The 17,925-nt window shown below is 35.1% G+C and overlaps 3 protein-coding genes across 3 annotated transcripts in view; 1 reads left to right on the top strand and 2 right to left on the bottom strand.

Annotated features, from left to right (window-relative positions):
- Positions 1-17,925, top strand: part of mob1a (MOB kinase activator 1A) — a 111,020-nt gene that overhangs the window by 43,221 nt on the left and 49,874 nt on the right. The window lies entirely within an intron of this gene.
- Positions 13-5,242, bottom strand: LOC101885985 (uncharacterized). Its single transcript, XM_073951687.1, is given in 4 exon segments — positions 13-441; positions 443-1,130; positions 3,158-3,259; positions 5,091-5,242. Coding segments are annotated over 2 exon segments (870 nt in total). The 5' UTR covers positions 997-1,130; positions 3,158-3,259; positions 5,091-5,242; the 3' UTR covers positions 13-125.
- Positions 6,444-17,549, bottom strand: gtf2h3 (general transcription factor IIH, polypeptide 3). The gene is given in 13 exon segments (NM_001128422.1): positions 6,444-6,685; positions 6,781-6,817; positions 8,343-8,478; positions 8,574-8,642; positions 10,686-10,739; positions 11,300-11,374; positions 11,498-11,526; positions 12,986-13,015; positions 13,095-13,157; positions 13,658-13,788; positions 15,456-15,562; positions 17,170-17,249; positions 17,405-17,549. Coding segments are annotated over 13 exon segments (891 nt in total). The 5' UTR covers positions 17,415-17,549; the 3' UTR covers positions 6,444-6,615.

The following is a 17,925-nucleotide window of genomic DNA, read 5'->3' as shown; positions in this document are numbered from 1 at the left end:
AAGCGATATGCATGAAAAACAAATAAACATTGGTTTATTTCTTGACATTCTGTTTTTTTCACTGGTGTTTTCTGATGATTAGATATCAAACACTTTCAACAAAAGTGAACACTTTACTATGCATGTTACTTGGGCTTCTTTTTAGAGTGGATTTTCATGTGTTTCTTAAACTGAGGCGATTTTGTGAAACTTTTAAGACATTGATCACATCTGTAAGGTTTCTCTTAAGTGTGGATCCTCTGATGTTTTTTCAGGCTTTGCGACCGACTGAATCTCTTGTCGCAGTGTGAACACATGTACGGTTTCTCTCCAGTGTGAATCATCTGGTGCCGTTTCAGTCCTCCAGCTATAATAAAAGTCTTCTCACACTCAAAGCACATATACTCTCTCACACCAGTGTGGATCTTCTGATGTGCTTTTAAAGTTGACTGATGTCTAAATCTTTCCACACAATGAACATGAATAAGGTTTCTGCTTTGTGTGAACTCTAAGATGGACCTTCTGATCTGAAGCTCTTAAAAATGTTTTGCCGCATTGATCACATTTGTATGGTTTCTCTCCAGTGTGGATAAACATGTGTTCATTAAGGTGTGATGAACGTATAAAACTCGTCCCGCACTGAACGCATGTGTACGGTTTCTCTCCAGTGTGAATCCTCTGGTGCAGTTTCAGATCTCCAGCTCTAATAAAAGTCTTCTCACACTCAAAGCACACATGCTCTCTCACACCAGTGTGGATCTTCTGATGCGTTTCTAAATCTGACTGATCTCTAAATCTCTTTTCACACAATGAACATGAATAAGGTTTCTCCTTTGTGTGAACTCTAAGATGGCTCTTCAGATATAAAGCCCTTAAAAATGTTTTGCCGCATTGATCACATTTGTGTGTTTTCTCTCCAGTGTGGATCAACATGTGTTTATTATGATTTGATGAATGTCTGAAACTCGTCCCGCACTGAGCACATGTGAATGGTTTCTCTCCAGTGTGGATCAACATGTGATTCCTGAGACTCTGTTGGCATCTCAGACTCTTTCCACACTGAGTGCAGGTCAAACATGTTTCGTCTTTTCCCTTCAGTGAGCCAGTTTTCCCTCCTGTTTTGACATGACGGAGTGTCTCCTCTATCAGACCTAAAGTAAAAGTAAGAAAACTGCATATTTTCATGGTATTTATGTCTCTAAATTGTTTATCAGTCTGATCAGTAGGTCATTTGCCTGAACTCTGGCACTGTTAATGGGTCACGAAACACCAAACCACATGTTTTGAGCTGTTGGCAGTCATATGTGTCCCACACTGCTATAAACACTATTAAGATCTTTTCATGTATTCCAGCGTGTAGACTGGATGTCTGTACCTGTGAGTGCAGTGATGTCTCTGAGTGTGCAGCATTAATTCATGAGCAAGACTGGTTTCAAACCAATCAGCACGCTCTATTGTGTACGCGGTGCAACTTCATTAATATGCATGATGGATTCGAAGACCTGTTATCTGGAAAATGGTGAAATCCCTATTTGCTGCTCGTCTCCTTTTTAAAGGGTCACGAAACACCAAAACACATTTTTTGAGCTGTTGACAGTCGTATATGTGTCCCACACTGCTAAAAACACTATTAGGACACCTATATTTCACTAAAAACTGTAAATTGGTTGTTTTTGCCTTATTTCAAGCAAATTCGTACTTCCGGTTTGAAACGAATTTTTGAAGCTGCGTCACGGTCATGACATAATAGCCTGTATTCCAGCGTGCAGACTGGGCGTCTGTGCCAGAGTGTGTCTTATTATGTCTTAAAGTGTGATGCATTAATGCATGAGTAAAGCTTGGTTCAAACCAATCAGCGCGCTCTATTGTGCAACTTCATTAATATTCATTACTGTCAGAGTGTAGACGGCAGAGACGCCACGTTGTGTTGGCAAAACAAGCGTGAAGTGTTGCTTTTATAGTTTGCTGCAGTTAAGTTTTGTATTCATTTTCTCTCTGTGAGAGCTCAGCTGGACTCACGTGTGGATTAACAGTGTACGCGACGCTCGACAACAATAACTTACGTGTCTAAGGAGGATTATTGTTTACCTGAGAGCTGTTCTCATCTGCAAACGCTGAGATCCGGATTCGCTTGTAGTCTCCTCTTAATAAAGACGCGACTCTAGTTGTTGGTGATTGTCCTGTCTCTACAGATTTGGTAAGTGAGCGACCAGTGCTCTTTGTTTATTCAGTTCGTATTTTATTCGTATCAAACAAACTATTGCACCGAGTGTAAACAAGTTAGCACTAACAGTTACAACCAAACTATAACCTCGTGTTGGATTTGTGACCGGAATAACACGCGCGGCTTTCTGACGCTACCTGCCGTGTGCATCTAAGTTTCCGGGAAATGCGGAGGTTTTTTTTCTCTCATTCGCCGTGCGGTATCAAACATTGCATGAAAAATACACACTTAGAGCAGATCCTCGAATCAAATATCTCGTTTGTCGGGAGGGGCATGAATGAATTCCCTAAATGAAAGAGCCAAACTGCAGTTAAAGTCCACCATCTAATAATTTGGCAAATACTTCGACTACAGATGTCCATGTAAACACAGTCACATTGTCCGCTGTGTGTGTGCGTTTTGACTCTGAAACTCGTGCATGCCCAAATAGACACTCCCACACCATGCCGCTTTTCTTCCTCCGACACTCCCCCCTAAACAGAGCTGGACACGCCCACTTTTCTGACTTTTTCCAAAGTAGAGGTGTGAAAACACCCTGCTGAAACGAGGGGGTTTCATGACCCTTTCAAAAGACACGACTCCAGTTGGTGTTGATTGTCCTGTCGCTACAGATTTGGCAAGTAAGCGATCAGTGTCTTTGCTTGTTTATTCAGATGGCAAAGTTAGTTTGTATTATCAGCAGTACTCTTTCATTGTTCAAAAGCAGACCTTAGTCAAAACGATATAAAAGGATGCTTTCACACGAGCACTTTCAGTCCACACCCGGGTTCGTTTGACGTCATAGTATGGTACGTTTAGCTAGTGTGAACGTTGTCTTGTGAACTCGGGTGTGCATACTGCTCACATTTATACTGTATAGAACGTACTTTTCTAACGGCCGAGTAGTACTTTTAAATTCAAATGCAGTACCTACTGAGTAGTAGGCGGAGTTATAAAAGAAGGAAGGCAACATACCCGTTTAAATCTGAAACAGACCCAAAATATGAAGAATAAAGGCGAGAAGTCAAGAGATGCAGTCGGATCTTTCCAGTCTGACTGTGTGTGGGAGTTGTTCATCTAAACACACACACACACAGAGAGAGAGAGAGAGAGAATGAGCTGTTGCTTTGAGGCTAAATGGCTCATATTGGACATATAATGTGTGCAGACTCTCAGAGAGGAAGAGAGAAAAAAATGTCAGCTTAAAGTGACAGTTCACCTCAAAATTCAACATTTACTCACACTCAAGTGGTTATAAACCTTTGAGTTTTCTTATTCTGTTGAACACAAAATATATTTTGAAAAAAGCTGAAAACCTGTAACCACTGACTTACATATAAACTAAAGACTTACTTACTGTCTTTAAAATAACCTTTTGTTTAAGAGGAAAGAAAGCCATGTAGGTTCTGAACAAGTAATTGATGACTATTTTATTTTTTGGGGTAAACTACCCCTTTAATTTACTACTGAACATCAGAAAATACAGCTGTAAGAGATAATCTAATTGAAATTCTGCATGTGTTTGATTGATTAAGTGAATATTAACCATAAATAATAACAAGTTATTATTAATTATAAATATTCAGAATTAACTTCTAGTTAATTTAACAACGTAAATATAACACTTTGCCTGCTCGTCTGAGCGGACTATAAACTTCATAACTCAAAATTCTGACTTATTAACTTGCAATTCAGACTTAAAAACCCAGAATTCTGACTTAATAACTCGCAATTCTGACTTATTAACCTGCAATTCTGACTTAATAACTCCTAATCGCAACTTAATAACTCAGAATTCTGACTTAACTTAGAATTGGGACATTATAACTTGCAATTCAGACTTTATAACTCGGAATTCTGATTTAACTCACAACTCTGACTTAAAAACCCAGAATTCTGACTTAATAACTTGCAATTGTGACTTAAAAACCCAGAATTCTGACTTAATAACTCGCAATTCTGACTTAATAACTCCTAATTGCAACTTAATAACTCAGAATTCTGATTTAACTCAGAATTGCGACATTATAACTTGCAATTCAGACTTTATAACTCGGAATTCTGATTTAACTCGCAACTCTGACGTAAAAACCCAGAATTCTGACTTAATAACTTGCAATTGTGACTTAAAAACCCAGAATTCTGACTTAATAACTTGCAATTCTGAATCTATAACTCAGAATTCTTACCTAACTCGCAATTCTGACTCAATAACCCAGAATTCTGACTTGATAACTCGCAATTCTGACTTATTAACTTACATCTCACTTTATAACTCAAAATTCTGACTTAATAACTCGCAATTCTGACTTAACTTGCAAGTCTGACCTAACTCGCATTTCTGAATCTTTAACTCAGAATTCTTACTTTATAACTCAAAATTTTGACATAATTTGCAATTCTGGCTTAACTTTCAAGTCTGACTTAATAGCTCGTGATACAGACTTTATAACTCAAAATTCTGACTTAATAACCCAGAATTCTGACTTTATAGCTAACAGTTCTGACTTAACTTGCAAGTCTGACTTAATACTCCTAATCGACACTTAATAACTCGGAATTCTGACTTATTAACATGCGATTCAGACTTTGTCACTCGCAATTCTGACTTAAAAAATAATACAATGTAAAAAAATTACAATCAGTGGCGGGAACGCGCTTCTATAAAGTGACCTTTTCTGTGATGCAAAACAAAGACAATAGGGGGGTTTATTGACTAATCTAACATAAAACAGAGAAACGAACAAAACATCACAACAAAAACAGAGAAAAGAAAGAAAGCGAGGAAATAAAGGAATTTAGATAAATTATTGGCAAATCTCACTCAGCTCCGCACAACTATTAAGAACCATCAAGACCACAAACACCTTTCTGGAAAAGGAGCACAGCATAACGCATTTCTAAATACCCGAGTTTCTCTTGTCGTGCGAGTTTCTCTGATGCTTTGAAGAAGTCCTTTCGTTGGCGTAGAGTTTGCGATGCAGATCGGAGAATACGCGAGACGCAACTGGACGATACACGTGTGCACAGAAACGCGGTCTGCCCCGTGTGGGTCACTTCAGCGGAGAACTTCCGCCGAGACCTTTTCTGCAGGGATGCTGGGGGAGTAGTTTTAACTGGGCCAATTCACACCCATTCTCTACTGACTGAAGCAGATTTTTTGTGTGTGTCGAGGCCACTCATATGCAGGTCTGTAGCCAGCTTGGTGTAAAGGGTGGTGTTTTTTCTCAAAAAGTAGACCTTTTTGCATTTATTCGCCTCAATGTCTGCTTAATTATGAGAATTAAATACTAAATATGTGACATTTTGAGCACTATTATTAGATTAATTTATCGAATTAATTAGCTAGTTGAATGGTCATCTTAACCACACTTTTTGATGCACCAAAAATATGAAGGGTCTGGCTGCAGACTTGGTGCAGTGCAATCTGAGCTGCATCCAATGGTATTTAATGTGCTCACCTAACCCCACCCGTCACAATGACGTCACTCACTCCATTGAGTCTGACATTGCAGTCTCAGCTTCTGCATCCAGATACTATTGAAAAAATATAGAGAAATATGACAAATATTTGTTTTTAAAATAGAAATGTATTACATCATATATCATTAGAAAAAAGTTTTAAATTAAAAACTGTAGCCTAATGTAATTTATTAAGCAAATAACAAACTGGCAGAGCACACTTGACTTTCCTCAGTCAGAATTTGGCCATTTGAATAATAAAAAGCTGAAACTTAATAATAATAATAATAATAATAATTTAGAGCTTCACAATGTTTCAAGCCTCTCCTGTAAAAGTGCTTCACACTTTTTTATAGGTCGTGTTTTCTTTCCAGAATAAGGTCCAAGATTTATAGAAAAAAAGTTACTTGTCAAATGTTTTCTCAATAAAAACACCACAGTAGTGAAAGATGACCTCTCTTAAGTCAGATTTTTTTATGCACAGCTGGATATTGGACTCATGAAAAATAATTTGTTTGCATTGGCCAAAACTGATGAACTGAAGTCACACCAGGATTCCGTTTGGACTTAAAGCCTTTTTCAATGGGCTATTTTCACTATTTATGATGGCATTGCAGTAGAAATAGGACAAATGAGCTAATGTATGGAACAAATTCTGGACCATTATCAGTGTGGCGTGGGTCTTTCGAACCCACCCCAGTTGAGTTACCGTTGCCTTTCTATCAGCTGGAACCAGTCTGGCCATTCTCCTCCGACATCAACAAGGCATTCTAGAAATGTTCATGTAAAGTGCACAGGCTTATTGTTTTGTTTTTATGTAAAACTGTCTTTTATTTAAAGCGAAGGCTACATTAGAAAAGGGTGTTCAAATATACACAAGTTATAACCAAATATTAAATTATAAGGGTATGCTGTTCAAAAAGACTTTAATGTGAGATAATTAAAGCACATTGAGTGACACGACAGACGAATCAGTTTGCAGTTTTCAGCTTTTTCTTCTTGGTTTTAGCCATCTGAGGCAGAGGCATTTTGAAGGCAGTCCTACAAATGGAAAGAACATGATAGAAAGTTTGTTAAAAGTTGCCAGAAAATGACTTATTAGTCAGAAATGATTCAAATGATGTTGTCAGACTCACTCGCATGTTGTGCAGATTGGACTGAAGTTGCAGAATACTGAAAAACAAAATGGAAAAATTGCTATGCAGGATGTTATAATATATTTTAAGCCTAAAAAGACAGTAGAAATGAAATAATGTATACAGTAGTCAACATTTAAAGTGGATTAAAATTGTTCTAAAACCAGAATTTTTTTTGTCTTCATTTTTAATAACTACATTTATTTACTTGTTGACTAATATATACAGTTGAAGTCAGAATTATTCGCCCCCTGTTAATTTTTTTTCTTTTTTTAAATATTTCCCAAATTATGTTTAACAGAGCATGGAAATGTTCACAGTGTGTCTGATAATATTTTTTCTTCTAGAGAAAGTCTTATTTGTTTTATTTCGGCTAGAATAAAATCAGTTTTTAATTTTTTAAACACCATTTTGAGGACAAAATTATTAGCCGCTTTTAGCTATATTTTTTATCCATACAATTAACCATTGTTATACAATAACTTGCCTAATTACCCTATCCTGCCTAGTTAGATTAATTAACCTAGTTAAGCCTTTAAATGTCACTTTAAGCTGTATAGAAGTGTCTTGAAAAATATCTTGTCAAATATTATTTACTGTCATCATGACAAAGATAAAATAAATCAGTTATTAGAAATGAGTTTTTAAAACCATTACGATAAGAAATGTGTTGAAAAAATCTGCTCTCCGTTAAACAGAAATTAGGGAAAAAATAAACAGGGGGTCTAATAATTCAGGGGGGCTAATAATTCTTCTGTCAACTGTATATTCTGAAATATATATACACTGCAAACAATAATAAATGCACCAATAATAAATAACACTAAAGGTCAAAACGTTTGAATCAGTAAGATTTATTTTTGCATTAAAAAATAGGTTTATTCTACTCACAAAGGCTGCATTTATTTAATTAAAAATACTGTAAAAATTCTGAAACATTATTACAATTCTTTATTTAACCCATTAATTTCTAATGTGAATTAAAACATAATTTATTCCTGTGATTTTTAGCATCGTTACTCCAGTCTTCAGTGTGTTAATAATAAATATTATTATTATTACTGTCAGTGTTAAAAATAGCTTCATATTTCTAATGTATTAGCATTCATACATACAAATAAAAGTGTATTTACTTCTATTAATAGAGCACACATTAAATAATGAAAATAAAAAAGTGAAAATAAATTAATGTATACTGCAAAAAAATTGCATTTAATTAAAAAAAAATATACATTTAATTTCATCCAAGAATACTAAAACTTCTGAACTCAAATCTATCAGTTTTATATATATATATATATATATATATATATATATATATATATATATATATATATATATATATATATATATATATATATATATATATATATATATATATATACACACACACACATACATATACATACATACATTTACATATATATAACAATCACTATTTAACAGGTTTTAACAGCAGAATAAGCTTCTTTTAAAAACATTTTTAAAAATCTTCCTGATCCCAAACTTTTGACATGTAATGCAAGTTTTTCTAGTCTGATAGAAACAGCAGAAAGACGTACTCGACAGGCAGACTGAACAGACGTATCCGATCTCTATGAGGTTGCGGTGGCAGAAGCAGGCGGCTCTGTAGTCCACATGCACTGGAGGAGGCAGCAATAACTGTGAACGCTGCTCTGCGTCTGGTAAGAAAACCCACTGACACACAAACAGCACTTAAACACTCAGACAACTTATGCAGTGTACAGTATCCTGTTTTTGGATCTGGTAAAGTTTTTGGACTGATATCTCACCAATAAGTACTGTGTGAGAGCAACTTTCTGAGGAACTCTGAGATACAAGCCTCCGGTAATGTCACAAGCCTGGTTAAAAGATGAATAAAACACACATAGAGGGAAGAGGGGATTGATTCAGACAATGCAGATGGATAGTGTGAAGTATAAAAGTGGCAAAATGGAAATGGGAAAAGTCTGATGCAGATCTGTTTAGTGACACATAGGAGTGTGTATATAGAATTCACCATCAGGAGTTTATTCATTTTATTTAATTAATTAATTAATTTATTTGTTTGTTTGTTTGTTTGTTTGTTTGTTTGTTTGTTTAGAAACACTGAAAAAAAATCCAGGACATTCTTTAAAAAACTTGATTAAAGTGTAAATATTTGCATAAATTTACATACCATTTATTTCCTTTAAAACAGATTGTTCTCCTGGTTTTATTTGTATTAATTTGTTTATAAATTAATTTGTTTGTTTGTTTTAAAAGCACTAAAAAAAAATCCAGGACCTTCTTTAAAAAACTTGAACTTAATGTTTAAAAATTTGCATAAATTCACACAACATTTATTTTCTTTAAAACAGATTGTTCTCCTTATTTTATTTGTATTTTAAATATTTATTTGTTTGTTTGTTTGTTTAAAAAAAACACACACAAAAAAAAACTCCAGGAAATTCTTTAAAAAAATTGATTAAAGTGTAAAAATTTGCATAAATTTACATACCATTTATTTCCTTTAAAACAGATTGCTCTCCTGGCTGGAATCTTTATTTTATTTGTATTAATTATTTTTTTTTTTATCAGTTTGTTTGTTTAAAAAAAACACAAAAAACCCAGGACATTCTTTAAAAAACTTGACCTTAAAGTGTAAAATTTTGCATAAATTTACATACAATTTATTTCCTTTTAAACAGATTCTTCTCCCGGCTGGATTTTTTTGTTTTATTTGTATTAATGTGTTAATTCATTCATCAGTTTATTTGTCAGTTTGTTTGTGTGTTTGTTTAAAAAACACAAAAAGAAAAACAGCACATTCTTTATAAAACTTAAAGTGTAGACATTTACATAAATTTACATACATATTTCCTTTTAACATAGATTCCTCTCCTGGCTGGAATTCTTATTTTATTTTTGCTTGTTGAACACTGATGAGATTAACTTATAATCTATTTCCTATTCATATTCTAGAAATAATTTATATTCATATGTTGTAAAAACAACAACAAAAAAATGACAATTTGGCCCATTAAGACATTGTTCGGATTATTTTGTGCACCATTTTTGGATTAGTTATTAATTATCATTTACTACTAACATATTTTATCTATTTTTTACTAATATATTTAATTATATACAATTCTTTAAATTATTTATAGTTGACGGTTATTCATTTTGTAAATACATGTACTGTGTAACAAAGACTCAAATGGTAACTATTTATTTAAATACTTAATATTAATTAATTACAGTACTTACTCTATGGTTAGGGTTAGACTGCACTTTAGGGTTAGTATAATATAACTATGCATTATTAATTGTAATCACTAGAGCAAGTGCATGGAACAAATAAACCCTAAAATAAAGAGTGACACTTTAATTTAAGGTGACGTATTATTACGTATTACTAAGCGTGCGCTTACTATAGTCATTACAATAATTGTGTTTATTGTATTTAGGAACAAGGAACTCTACATTTTAATATAATTATAACAACATAATATTATAACATAACAGTTACTATGTTAATACAGTTATTAAAATGTAGAGTTTCTTGTATGAGTCAAGTTTATAAATGTTGAACCAAATTGCCTTATTTTTTCATACTCATAATAGTGCTATATTCATTTATTCACACAAATAAGTAAATCATGCATAATTACATGCAACTAAGCCACATTCTAACCCTAAACATATAGTAAACACATATAATTAATTAACATTACTGTAGTAGTTAAATGAAGTTGCATTGCAACTACGTCAGCTTAAATTAAAGTGTAACCAAATAAGGTGTTCACCCTAAATGTGAGCAGAAAATAAATTGTAATAACTTAATTTTATCAGCAACTATAGCTATTATACAAAAATATAAATACAAATCGGTGGTTTTACACACTGATTAAATAAAATACCTGCTGTAGAAGTCCAGAGTCCGAGTCCAGCACACAGGCATCAATCAGGATATTCTTAGGGAATTGCATTAATAACAGTAGTGTTATCCAACATCAAAAAACAACATGATTTTAATTAGGGCTGCACGATACTGGAGAATGTGTGATATTATTGTTGAGTATTGTGATAACATTTCCCCTGTGGCCATAGACATGTCACCCTACAGCTCAAGACCGGCTACTCACTGAAGCTAAGCAGGGCTGAGCCTGGTCAGTATCTGGATGGGAGACCACATGAGAAAGCTGTTGCTGTTGGAAGGGATGTTAGTGCGCTCAACCTGTGGTCTGTGTGAGTCCTAATGCCCCAGTAAAGTGAAGGGGACACTATACTGTCAGTGAGCGCTCTCTTTCGGATGAGGTCATCTGTGGTATTAAATAATACCATGGCACTTTTGGTAATACGCAAGTATGTAACCCCGGCATTCTGGCCAAATTTTCTCCATTGGCCCCTACTAATCCATCAGCCCCTGCTCCGCAATACTTATATTGCATATACTATTATCGCGATAATGATAATTTTGCGACATATTGTGCAGCCCTGATTGATAAATATTAACTTCAGTGCTTCTGCTCACCTTCTTCTGTGCTGCAAAAATCACATTCATGAAGTTCATGTACTGAGATGTAGAATCCTCAGCAGCTTTTATTACCTGAAATCATAATGAAAATAATGTCTAAACATTACTATTTATGGAAATATAACTTAATATATTTACATAATATATTTGTAAATATATTACACAATATATTTTGTAATAAAAGTGCCAAGTTACCAATATTCTCGATTTCACCTCCTGACCAGCTAAAGTAAACACATGAGAGATCAGTTAGAGCATTACAACATTATATATACATATTATAGGTGGGCAAATCATTATTTTTTTAATCTACATTAACCTCAACGTAATCTTGAAATTAATTTAGATTAATCTAGATTAAAATGGCTCATTTGGAAGCCGCTTTGCGTGACGTCACACTTAACAAACGGATAATATTTGTTCTTCTGGAGAAAGTCTTATTTGTGCTCAATATTATTAGCCCCATTAAGCAATATTTGTTTTGGATTGTCTACAGAACAAAACACTGTTATACAATGACTTGCCTAATTATCCTACTTTTACCCTAATTATAGGTTAAGCCTTTAAATATCACTTTAAGCTGAATACTAGTGAAAGAGTACATATTTCTTTAAATCTGTGAAATACAGTTTCATGTCTCCAAAGTAATGCAAATTGTCAGTACAAAGCAGGGCTGTGTCTATTGTCTAACTCAGTGGTCACCAAACTTGTTCCTGGAGGGCCGGTGTCCTGCAGATTTTCGCTCCAACCCTAATCAAACACACCTGGACAAGCTAATCAAGGTCTTACTAGGTGTACTTGAAACATCCAGGCAGGTGTGTTGAGGCAAGTTGGAGCTAAACCCTGAAGGGACACCGGCCCTCAATGGATAGGTAACATGTTCAAGCTGGTCAAACGGCAGGACTGGATCTGACTCCAGTACTTAATTTGCACGAAAATGTATCATGAATGGGTACTTATGTGCTGATGAGATCAGGGCAGGAAAAAAAGCATTTTACCCTGCTGACAACAACATTTCATTTGCATGCTTTGTTTAGGTGTCCCCACCTATACAGCTGAAGTCAGAATTATTCGCCAGAATTATTTTTTCTTTTTAAATATCTCCCAAACGGTGCTTAACAGAGCAAGGATATTTTCACGGTATGTCTGATAATTTTTTTTCTTCTGGAGAAAGTCTTATTTGTTTTATTGCGGCGAGAATAAAAGCAGTTTTTAATTTTTTAAACACCATTTTAAGGACAAAATTATTAGCCACTTTAAGCTATATTTTTTTCAAACTCTCTACAGAACAAACCATCGTTATACAATAACTTGCCTAATTACCCTAACCTGCCTAGTTAACCTAATTAACCTAGTTAAGCCTTTAAATGTCACTTTAAGCTGTATAGAAGTGTCTTGAAAAATATCTAGTTAAATATTATTTACAGTCATCATGGCAAAGATAAAATAAATCAGTTATTAGAGATGAGTGATTAAAACTATTTTAGAAATGTGTTGAGAAAATCTGCACTGTTAAACAGAAATTGGGGAAAAAACTAAACGGGGTCTAATTATTCTGACTTCAATGGTATGTTCGTGTGGTGTGCCTATAAACACTTTCATAATACTTATTAGTACTGGTTATTATTGTGCATAAATTTGTGAATAAAGGCGTCATTGTTTGTTCAAGAGGAAGCAGTTTACCTTGCACGTCTTTTGAGATTCGATTAATGTCTGAGAGTCAAATGTTAATGAAAACAATAGCAGTCTGTGGATGTTATAATATATATTATACAGCGGTGTTAGAGGATACAGCACAGAGCTCTGGCCAAAGACACAGCCAACAGTGTTTCCGTCTGACTGCCACTGACCTCCGCTGTTAATCAAGAAAATAACATTATTAAAATGTTGCATATAATGCTCCATATCACCACAGAATCACCACAGAAAGCAAAACACACAGTGAAAATAAAGACATTAGATTTTTAAGGGCTACTTCATTCAACCATTAATTTTCCTTCGGTTTAGTCCCTTTATTTATCGGGTGTCACCACAGCGGAATGAACTGCCAACTATTACAGCATATGTTTTGCGCAATGGATGCCAGATGCAACCCATTACTGGGAAATACCCATACACACTCATCCACTAGGAACAATTTAGTGTATTCAATTCCCCTATAGCGCATGTGTTTGGACTGTGGGACACCCGGAGGAAACCCACGCCAACACAGGGAGAACATGCAAACTCCACACAGAAATGCCAACTGGAACAGCAGGGACTCAAACCAGTGGCCTTCTTGCTGTGAGGCAACAGTGCTAATCACTGAGCCATTGTGCCGCCAGTCTATTAACCAGTATGAGAAACTGATCTGACCTCTTTCCATCAGATTCCTGATCTCCTCTGCAAACAGATCATTGGTGACTGAGAGAAGCTCATATTTGCCGTCGGGGTTTGCAGAGATTTCCTCCCCAGATCTCCACTGCTTACTGGGATACAAGAAGTGGCTTGGAAACACAACAACAGCATTGCTTTAGTATGATTTCGATATCCAGTTGAAGTCAGAATTATCAGCCCCCCCCTTTACGTTTTTTTTTTCCCTAATATTTCCTAAATGATGTTTAGCAGATTCAGGAAATGTTAACAATATGTCTGATAATATTTTTTCTTCCGGAGTAAGTCTGATTTCTTTTATTTCAGCTAGAATAAAAGCAGTTTTTAATTTTTTAAACACCATTTTAAGGACAAAATTATTAGCCTGTTTAAGCTATATATTTTTCTCGATAGTCTACAGAACAAATCATCATTATACAATAACTTGCCTAATTCCCCTAACCTGCCTAGTTAACCTAATTAACCTAGTTAAGCCTTTAAATGTCACTTTAAGCTGTATAGAAGTGTCTTGAAGAATATCTAGTCAAATATTATTTACTGTCATCATGGCAAAGATAAAATAAATCAGTGATTAGAGATGAGTTATTAAAACTATTATGATTAGAAATGTGTTGAGAAAATCTGCACTGCTAAACAGAAATTGGGGAAAAAATAAACAGGGTGAATAATTCTGACTTCAGCTATATATATTTGTTTTTTATCCTGGGGTCCGTTCTTTGTACCTCACTTAAATGATCTAAGATGATTTGGCAGATCCTGGATCTTTTAATCTCTATGGCTGATCTCTGGCTAATTTGGTTCTTCAAACAAGTTCGCGAATCAGATTAGAATGTCTGGATAAACTGATCTGAGATCGCTGCATGTGTTGTGAAGGACAGATCTATGTATCCTCGAAATCATGATCAGCAAAGCAACGATTGGCTGATGGCACAGCAGCGTAATGACATCATCCGATTTATATTTGATTATCCATGTGAGCAAAATGACATCAAATTAGCAGTAAACGGTTTGATAAATATGACACGCATCAACTTTCCACATTTGTTGTGGACTGCAGGCTTTACTCTTTCATGTGTCAAGAGTATTCATCATATCAATGTATTTAGTTCTACATTTAGAGAAGATTTTCTTCATTATAGTAGCCTATAGGCCTACTCAAGTTTTTTTAATCGGCGCAGGCAAATAACTGTATAAATTAATTTTGCATCAAAAAAACATTTTGATATCGGTAAAGGTGCAGGCAACTTTTGCGAAACATCAAATCAGCGGCATATTAGCGGTCAAACACCTCCATGACTGCATAAATTATTATCCTTGTTTTTTTAAAGTTGAATATTGTGCGTGTACGCGTTTGTAACTAAAAAGATCATATCAATAAATTTTTCTCTTTGTACTTTTATTTCGGAGTGCAGATTACATTGTTTTATTAAAATATATATATTTTTTACTTATAGTTAAAAAATACATGTTTACTATTTTCCCAAGTGTATATATCTACTGTAAGAAATTATCAGCATTCAGTACATACTTTCAGTATTACCTTTGCTTGTTTGCTTTGCTAATCCTGTTTATATTAATTGAACCTGCACCGATGCAGGTTTGAGCTATCAGAACTGTTGCTATGACAACAACTCTCAGGTCAGTATTGAAGAACGAAACGATCCTGGATCGTGTCAAATCGTCAATACCCAAATCCAGCTAATTGAGTAATCCACGTACGAAGAACGAACCCCTGGACTGATAATATGCCTGATATATAAAATTAATTGTCTATGTTTACCTTTCGTGATACAGGCTGGCGATGACGGCTAGTTTGTTGGTCCTTGACATGACCAAATGAGCATTTGCCAGGACCATCAAACTGTCCAAACATGCTGAAAGGGTGAACTGAAGGAAAATAAATAACAAGTTATTTGTTCACCTGTATTGGTAATAGCGATAATAGTGCAAACATGGTGGATTATAGTGAATAAACAGTTGCTGCTAGAAGGGAAACAGCTGCGGCCAGAAGTTTAAATGAGAATTTATTATATTATTTATGTAATAATGACCTATCAATTGTATTTTATTAACATCTACTTAAACCCCAACCCACACAGTAATGTAAACACCGTAATTATACAGAATATTATTCATGTTACTTATGTATCAACATCCTCCTCACCCCAACACTAAAACTACCTGAAAAGTATTCATTACTGTTGTACAACAGTACACTCACCGGCCACTTTATTAGGTACATCTTACTAGTACCAGGTTGGACCCCTTTTGCCCTCAGAACTGCCTTAATCCTTCATGGTATAGATTCAACACGCTACTGGAAATATTCCTCAGAGATTTTGCTCCATATTGACATGATAGCATCACGCAGTTGCTGCAGATTTGTCGGCTGCACATCCATGATGCCAATCTCCTGCTCCACCACATCCCAAAGGTGCTCTATTGGATTGAGCTCTGGTGACTGTGGAGGCCATTTGAGTACAGTGAACTCATTGTCATGTTCATGAAACCAGTCTGAGATGATTCACGCTTTATGACATGGTGCCTTAACCTGCTGGAAGTAGCCATCAGAAGATGGAGACACTGTGATCATAAAGGGATGGACATGGTAGGCTACAATACTCAGGTAGGCTGTGGTGTTGACACCATGCTCAATTGGTACTAATGGACCCAAAGTGTTCTAAGAAAATCTCTCCCACACCATTACACCGCCACCACAAGCCTGAACCATTGATACAGGGCAGGATGGATTCATGATTTCATGTTGTTGACTCTAAATTCTGACCCGAACATCTGAATGTGTCAGCAGAAATGGAGACTCATCAGAGCAGGCAATGGTTCTCCAATCTTCTATTGTCCAGTTTTGGTGAGTCTGTGTGAATTGTAGCCTCAGTTTCCTGCTCTTAGCTGACAGGAGCGGCACCCGGTGTGGTCTTCTGCTGCTGTAGCCCATCCGCCTCAAGGTTGGACGTGTAGTGTGTTCAGAGATGCTCTTCTGCAGACCTCGGGTGATTATTTGAGTTACTGTTGCCTTTCTATCAGCTGGAACCAGTTTGGCCATTCTCCTCTGGCATCAAAAAGGCATTTGTGCCAACAGAACTGCCGCTCACTGCATATTTTCTCTTGTTCAGACCATTCTCTGTGAACCCTAGAGATGGTTGTGCGTGAAAATCCCAGTAGATCAGCAGTTTCTGAAACACTCAGACCAGCCTGTCTGGCACCAACAATCATGCCACATTCAAAGTCACTTAAATCCCCTTTCTGATGCTCGCTTTGAACTGCAGCAGATCGTCCTGAGCATGTCTTGAAGCCTAAATGCATTGAGTTGCTGCCCTGTGATTGGCTGATAAGAAATTTGCGTTAATGAGTAGCTGGACAGGTGTACCTAATAAAGTGGCCGGTGAGTGTATAATGACGGGAGTAAACGCAGCTGTATCTCTTATAGACTTTACCTAAAATAAATTTAAATATTAATGAATTAATATTAAACTGACCTTTGGCTCCCGCTGCGCCTGCTGACCCCACCACACAGGATTCACATCCAGCACTATGACCAGAATATTAATATCATCGTCTGCAAAACATCAGCAAGCGCTATTATTATTATCATCATCATCTTTTGTATGTTTATTGTTGAAGCATCTTCATCTTCTTCCTACACAAAGAGAAACCCGAGAGATCGAAAAACCGTTAAACGTTTCATTAATGGTGTTTGTGTGATTTACAAACCCGAAGCCATTGCTGCAATTCCGGCGTCTCTAAATTGATATAAAACTGTATTTCTTTGCTGTTTTCTTCAATATGTTGAAAGTTGTGCTGTTTGGACTCATGCTTAAATCTTCTTCTGTTTATTTAATGGAGAGATTGAACTCAGTGTAGCGCCACCTGCTGTACTGGTGCAGGAAAAAAAATATCATTTTTTAATTTTCCTTCTTTATTTTATTTCGTTTTATTTTATTTTTGTTTTATTTTTATATTTTTTTTACTGTATTTTATTTATTTTTTATTTTATTTTTGTTTTATTTATTTTTGTTTTCTTATTTTTATTTTTATTTATTTTATTTACAATCCTTCGGCCTTCTAATCACAATATTTAGTTTAGTTTAGATTTATTTTCTTTGATTTTATTTTTTTAATTTTTTTATTTTTGTTTTATTTTATTTATCTCATTTCAATTCATTTTTTTATTTTAACTAATCTTATCTTATCCTATCTTATTTTACTATTATTTTTTATTTTTCATTTTTTTT

The sequence above is a fragment of the Danio rerio genome, chromosome 5 (assembly GCF_049306965.1).
Source record: "Danio rerio strain Tuebingen ecotype United States chromosome 5, GRCz12tu, whole genome shotgun sequence".
Taxonomy (NCBI): Eukaryota; Metazoa; Chordata; class Actinopteri; order Cypriniformes; family Danionidae; genus Danio; species Danio rerio.
This window is presented reverse-complemented; position numbering and strand designations above follow the sequence as displayed.